This window comes from Diplodia corticola (genome assembly GCF_001883845.1).
Source record: "Diplodia corticola strain CBS 112549 chromosome Unknown scaffold78, whole genome shotgun sequence".
Classification (NCBI taxonomy): domain Eukaryota; kingdom Fungi; phylum Ascomycota; class Dothideomycetes; order Botryosphaeriales; family Botryosphaeriaceae; genus Diplodia; species Diplodia corticola.
Genome location: NW_017971557.1, coordinates 133,346 through 140,440, shown reverse-complemented (window position 1 = coordinate 140,440; position 7,095 = coordinate 133,346). Strand labels below are relative to the sequence as shown.

General features: G+C 49.9%; 2 protein-coding genes across 2 annotated transcripts; one reads left to right on the top strand and one right to left on the bottom strand.

Annotated features, from left to right (window-relative positions):
* Window positions 1-963: 963 nt before the first annotated feature.
* Window positions 964-3,195, bottom strand: BKCO1_7800041 (uncharacterized protein; the record flags this gene model as incomplete). Its single annotated transcript, XM_020279099.1, has 5 exons — window positions 964-2,107; window positions 2,158-2,208; window positions 2,262-2,447; window positions 2,499-2,678; window positions 2,738-3,195. 5 exons carry the CDS (start codon window positions 3,193-3,195, stop codon window positions 964-966), a joined length of 2,019 nt encoding a protein of 672 aa, XP_020125818.1.
* Window positions 3,196-4,463: 1,268 nt separating this feature from the next.
* BKCO1_7800040 (uncharacterized protein) lies at window positions 4,464-5,401 on the top strand (the record flags this gene model as incomplete). The annotated part of the gene is made up of 2 exons (XM_020279098.1): window positions 4,464-4,521; window positions 4,719-5,401. The coding sequence occupies 2 exons, from the start codon at window positions 4,464-4,466 to the stop codon at window positions 5,399-5,401; spliced, it is 741 nt and encodes a 246-aa protein (XP_020125817.1).
* Window positions 5,402-7,095: the final 1,694 nt, after the last annotated feature.

Here is a 7,095-nt window from a genome sequence, read left to right as displayed (position 1 = left end):
TTTTACTAGTTATACTTTAGACTTTAATATACTATATATTTATATTTACTTTTACTAAGCTTTACGTAAGAGTTACGCTTAATATTAACTATAGTTAATATTCTAGTAGAGTATTATAAAGAATTAATAAATAAAATATTTAAAAATTTTAGTATTCGAAAATTTTAGTATTCTAAAATTTTAATATTCTAAAATTTTCGCTAAGTTTTATAGTTTTAGCCTCTACGCCCCTCTAAATCTAAATAACTTAGACTTATAATTTATTTTATTAAAACTAAAAACTATTATAATATAAATATATAGTTTATTTATTTTTAATATTATATCGCGGGCGACGCGCGCGTTAAATAATAAAGATTACTATATAAAAAATATTTATTAAAACGCGACGCGTTAAACGTATAAAATCGCGAATAGATATAATAGAATTTTTATAAATATATTATATAAATATATTATATTCTTCGCTAGAATACGACTTAGTAAAGCTTTAATAGCGCCGTAAATATATCGTATTAATAGTATATTTATATCTTTTAGTTAGATTAGATTTTTTAGTTAGACTTAACGTTAAAATTTACTACTCTCTTATTAGCTAAATTAAAGAAGACGTTAGATAATTTTAAGTTAGCGACGCGATTTCTCTAACTCGTTTCGCTCTATTTATTCTTCTACGCGCGGTAATAGCGGTAGCGGCGAGTATTACTACTATTAATAGCGGCGGCGGCGGCGAGCGTTTACTAGTAGTAGCGGCGGCGGCGAGTATTACTACTAGTAATAGCGGCGGCGAGTACTAAACGTAACTAAGACGTTAGAGCGGATTATAGAGGAGTTTTAGAAGCGGTAGTAATTACGATCTATAATTACTACCTTACTATATTATAAGTGATAAAGCCCCAGCTTCGCCGGTAGACCCTTTAATAGATTTTACCTTCGCCAATCTATTAACAGCTTATACTACTACTATTTTCGCTCCTCTTCACTCTCCTGAACGAACGACTCGCAAAAGCCCAAAGCAACCTGCGCCGACGTAAAGGTTAGAGGTCTCCCCTTCGTTGGCATATCCGCAGGCTTGCCGTCCTTCGGCGTATCATCCTCCTGACGTAGCGGCATTTCCAGCGGCAGTGGGCTGAACGGCGAGCCATCCGCGGTGGCCAGCAAATGCATGGCGTCCTTGTACGGCGCGTAGTTCTCGTCCTGCCAGTGCAGCGACTGCAGCATCTGGAAGACGGCGCGCACGGAGGACTCGAGCGAGCCGACGACCCAGGCGTGGTGCGCCGAGGCGGCCTCGCCGATGAGGTACAGCCAGCCGTTCGGCCGGATGATTTCGGGCCACATCTTGCTGAACTGGCCGGGCCCGAAGTACGCGAAGGCGCCGGCCGTGTGCGGGTCCTGGTTCCAGTTGTACGCGTGGTGGGTCTCGTACGCGCCCTCGATCGTGTCTCGTACTGGTTTGTACTTGGTGCTGTCTTCGGCGTGGAGCAGGGTGAGGTTGTGGATGAGGACTTCGCGGAGCTCGTCCTCGGAGGAGGGCGAGGAGCGGGAGATGAGGGAGCCCATCCGATCGGCGTCTTGCGCCCATGTGTAGGAGCAGAGGAGGACGGCGGAGTGGTCTTTTGGAGTGTCGAGGTTGTAGGAAGGGTAGACGCAGACGCGGATTGGGAGGTCGGTCTTGCCCATTCCGCCTTTCTTGATGTTGAACGGGGCTTGCTGCCACCACGGCGTCTTGAACTTGATAGCGACCTTGCAGGAGGCTCCGTAGCCCAGGGAACGGATCGCTTGCTTGGTGCCATAGCGCAAACCGGCTTCGGTGAGGTCCATGCGCTGCAGCGCGCCGAGCGTGGTTGAGTTGAAAATGGCGAAGTAGTCTCGGGTTTCCGTTGTGGACGAGTCTGTGTGCTTGATCTTGAGGCTCCTTTTGCCCTTCGGGCTAGCTGTGATGGCGGTCACTTGACGATGAAACTCGGGCTTTTGTCGCATTTGCTTCACCATTTCCGTTGCAACCTGCTGGGATCCTCCATTGATACAGAACCAGTCGGCGTTCTCGTCGAAATCCAGCGACTCGAGGACTGTTTCTGTGAGAGACTGGTCATACCAACCGGTCCCACTAGAGGCGAGATTAGCCATAGCCATCACCGTTACAGTTGATGGACCTACGTGTCAAACGTTTCCAACCACTCAATGGTGTTGAAGTTCAAATCTTTCTTTCTGCACAACCTTTAGTGATTTTCCATGCTGAAAACTGGCTGGGTGATACATACGAGCGGAGGTATTGACGGGTGCTCATGAAATCTGCCTTTTTCAAGGGTATCCAGTCTTTCGCCTTCGCGTTCCCATTTTCATTCTTCGTTCCATCACGCTTGGGTTTCTGGAGATGATTTTGGATCTGCTCCTTGTAGTCATGAAGTATTTCGTCCATGACTTTGCTCGAGCCTTGCTGCATCAGACTGAACATGTCTTTAGCTTAGTTGGTCAGCGGAAGGAAAGCGTAAACTTACTGATCAGGTATCCGATTATTTGGAGGAAGCCCTTCGTTCATGGCGTATGCGTCTCCTTTAGGAGGGGTACCAACCGTGTGACGATCGTTATAGTACGCTGGGCACACACCGTTCGTATCTTTGAAATGGTAGGGGATGAGTTTCGTGTCGATACCCAACTTTTCAAACAGCCGAAAAGTCCTAAGTTCTCTCAGTATTAGCGATTTCATCGTCGGAAAGGGTCGGATGTATTGAAATACCTGTCCATGATGGGGATTTTGGGGAAGCGCATTGCACCAATATCGTAGTAGTCCTTTTCCTCGGGAGAGAAATGATGAGTGTAGAGCCTCCCACCAAGACGCTCGGATCCATTAGCCTCGAGAACATCGTAGGTGATGTTGAGGTCCGTGATATTCTCATTGATGTGGTCCAAGATCATGGCTGTGAATAGTCCTGCACAACCTGCACCGACTATACCAACCTTGAACTGCCCTTGGGGCTCTGGACGATCCCCAGTGAGTTTCTCAACTGGTAGGATGTCGGTGACCAGCTGCGTGAGACTGTTGGCAGAACGTAGGTTTGGGCTGTCTTTCAATTTCTTGTTCAAAATGTCGAAGTCGTCAACGAGATTTTCCCGCACAACCTGTCGAGCCCATTTGTACTTGTACGAATGGTGTACAGGTCGCGTGGGTAACTCGAGTTCTGTGCGGCTCGGCATTTTTTGGGCTCAATGGACACTGGAATTGATGTGGATAACAAGGAAGAACAATGAGGCTTAAGGCAAACGTAATTCCCTAAGCAATGTTTCTATATATCTACGGCAGGCCTTAAGGGCTCCATCTCCTCGGTTCATTTGGAAACCTCTTGGGTGAGCGCAGCTAGCAAGGGGAACAGCTTAGTATTGGGCGTTCATCCCCTGCGTCCGGAAGGTCTAGATGCGACTGCTAACTGCTGTACCATACTATCTGCCCAGCCTCGAACTCGAATATCAGTCTGTTTGCAAAAGTTGCACAAAGCAAGGGGTCTTATCTTTGTATAGTAAGAGTGCTCTGTGGCACCGAGAAAGAGACGCATCCTTTCGTTACTACTGCCCACTCTCCGTAGCTCTAGACCAAAATTTGGACCGGAAGCGCGCGTCATGGGGGATGCATCCGGAATGCAGCCCTGCAGAGGCGTGGCCAGAAGTTCGGGTAGACACCGGGAGCAGCAACAACGAGCGTGATGGCATGATGGTCAGTAAAGGGAGGCGGGATTCCAGATTTCTCCCGCGCAGATGAAACAGTCCACCGCCGTTCCCAATAATCCAAACTACATGGATGAAGAATTCGCCAGATACTCCGGTTTATGTGAAGCGCTCTCAGCTGGCATGTGCAAATTGCTACTTGTGTGAGGAACACCATCTTGGCAAAGATTTTATCGCTACCGAAAGGTGGCCATGGATCGACACTGCGGGGACGTGATTAGCGCAGTTCAGAACATGTAACAGGAATGAAGGAGTGGACGCATGCGGACCGCGACCAGTTGTGGAGTTGGGGCGTAATCGCAAAACGACAAAAGCTGTGGTCGACATGTGAAGCCCGCTTGTGGAAGAAAAGAACGGATCGAATTTTCCACCAGGCCAGCTATATCAACGTCGAATAATGAACTTAGATGTTTTCGTCTACCAACCTTTATATTCCGGTAACGGCTGCTCTCCGATCCACCATTTCACCCCGCTAGAATGAGTTTTGCCATCGTTCCGGCCAGCCTTCTACGGAAAAACTAATATACTTGAACAAGCAACAACCTGCGACAGATGAAAGCTGCGCTGCAACGCATTGGAACTTGAGAACTCGCCGTCTTTTATCCAGCTCGACCGACCCCAGCTCCAAGAACCTGTAGTAAGACATGATTGAAATAAAGTAAATGACTCGTCCACGCCGAACTCGTGCCTGACATCACTGGCACACTACTCCTTGACCAAACGCGTGGCTCGGCTCGTATCGAATGAATAGAAGTGCTGGAACGGGCCCGTTGGGCTTGCGCGGACCGCCCCGGATGAGCTGTTCGTCGCCGTGTGTGAAGACGGTGACATTCTGCGCAAGCCGCCTTCGCCTCGAGCGCGTACTGTCTTGCCTACCTGTGAAGGGTGTGTGCCGTAACTCGGCAGACAGGAAAGCGATGGAGACACAAGCTCTTATCTGTCGTGGAGTGGTGTAGCGACCCGAGGAGCATCCAGCCGTGTGATTGAGCGTTCGTCAGGCGGCACAAGCCGCTACTACTATACTACCTCTCCATTCACGTATACATCCAGCAGGGGTGGGGAGGAGCAGCAGGAGGAAGAGGACGAGGAAACGGAGAGGAAGAGGAAGGAGCCGTGTATCCCCGCATTCCCGGTCATCCTCATCGGCCTCATCGCCGCGAGCGCCATCGACCTCGGCGCCATGCACGAGGAGAAGCCAACAACGGCACCCGGTGATCCGCAGCAGCAGGCAGCCAGCCTTACCACCACCATCACCCGCAACCCCTCCATCACCACCGCCACTGAGACCGTCACCGTCACCGCCAAGGACTGCCCCATCTCCCCCACCGACTTTGACTGGGTCTGGATCTGCGACGAAGCCTCGCGCCGCCGCGCCTTCCCAACAATCGACTCCGACAACGACGCCGAGGACTTCGCCCACCTGAGCGTCCACGACATGAAGCTGAAGAAGGCGCAGAGGGGCAGCAAGGCCATCATGCGCGCCCTGCGCGGCTACGCCCGCGGGGGTCTGGCGCTGTCGAAGTCGGCAGCCGCGAACATCGTTAATGCGTCCAATTTGCTCGTCAGCATCGCGCCTATCGCGGCGGGCGCCGCCATCGCGAACGCCCGACTGCTCCGCTACAGGACTTTTGTCGGCTCGTTGGTGTTTGTGGACGAAACGAGGAGAGGAGCAAAGGAGTAGCCGCTAACGCTCGGACAGCATATAGAATTGCGGCGCGGTTGTGCTGGTGGGCACGTTGGCGCTGTCCGCCATGAGAGCTGGCAGAGGCGGGGGCTTTGTTGTGGGAGGCCTCCTAATTGGCTTCGGAGCAGACGCAGCTGACACACGTGGTGTAAAAAAGAAAAAAAAAGAAAGCTCGTGAGATGCTCGCCTGTGGTTATCATTGGATGGTGAGCGAACAGCCAACCACTTATCGTATCTGTTGCTGAAAATAGACATTAGGCTGTCACTGAAGCCCTCAATCAGCCTTGCCAGTTGGCGACCTACTTAACCATCCTCGCTGCGTTCCTTGAGATCGAGAAGCCCCCGTTCATCGTTCGCACGCCATATATTCGCAACCTCTTCCGTACAAAAAAAAAACGAGCCTCAGCAAACAATGGCCTTGACCAACATACACGAAGATGATTCGCACTCCGAACAAGGCACGCAGAGCATTTCCGACGATCAGGGTCGAAGAAGCGACAGAGTATCCTTTCACACATGGTGTGGTGAGGCTATAGAGCTACAGCGACTGGATTTGGACTTCTCTCTAGACGACACGGCACACGAATCTGTGGAAAATCACAGCAACTTCTATCTGGCGAAGAGTCGAACCAGGCAGGACACAATAGGTAAGTGGATCCTTTCCGAGACGATGTCCGAGGACGCTAATATCAACGTTATACAGAGACCGATTCGCCGACGTCAATCGATTTCTGCCTTGGTTTCCTCACTGCAACCCTGAACACCCTCAGGCTATGACGATGTCCGTTTGGCTCTCGAAACAAACCACTGCTCTCAACATCCAAATAGTGATCTCATTGGCGATTTTGGCATTGAATATCGCTTTCACAGTTTGGGCTGCAATCGAGGCAGGATTGTCGAATGGTATGGGCATGATCTACCGAGGAGATTGCCAAATCAGCAGCCGCTACAACACCGCTCTTCATCTACTCATCAATGTCCTCTCGACAGGTCTTCTTGGAGCAAGCAATTACTGCTCGCAGATCTTGATTGCCCCGTCTCGGGATGAGGTAGACATTGCCCATGCGAAAGGCATATGGCTCGACATTGGCATCCAAAGCTGGCGAAACCTATTTGACATTAGCCGGAGACGAAGATGCGTATGGATCGTTTTGATGATTAGCTCTATTCTGCTTCACCTTTTGTATGTATACCCCCAGGGGTTTCGTGGCCCAGAGCTGACAAAAAGCAAAGTTGGAACTCGGCACTATACTCTTCGACTCCCGTCTTTGTATACACGACAGCTGTGGTTTCTGATGACTTCCAGTCTAATGACGTTCCTTGGAGCGATACACTTACGGCTCTGGAAAACCTTCAATACAACATCAGTTCCCTCGAAAAGCTGGACAACATGGAGTGCATCAAACGTTACACCGACGCACTCGGCAGCCCACGAGATCTTGTCGTGGTCACGAACTATACTCTGGAGTCAACGTCCGCTGTTCAACGCAATTCTTCTCTCGTTTCTCATTTCCAGAATCCAGCTCAAGGGGAGAATTGGTTCCGTGGTCCGAAGTGGATCTGTTCCGAGGTCTACCGCAAATTCCAGAATGACCAGAAGCAATGCACCATTGAACTTATGAAAGACCACGCGCTGGACTGGCAAATTTGGATGGAACCCTTTCCGGACCCTTTACATATTGAATATTGTC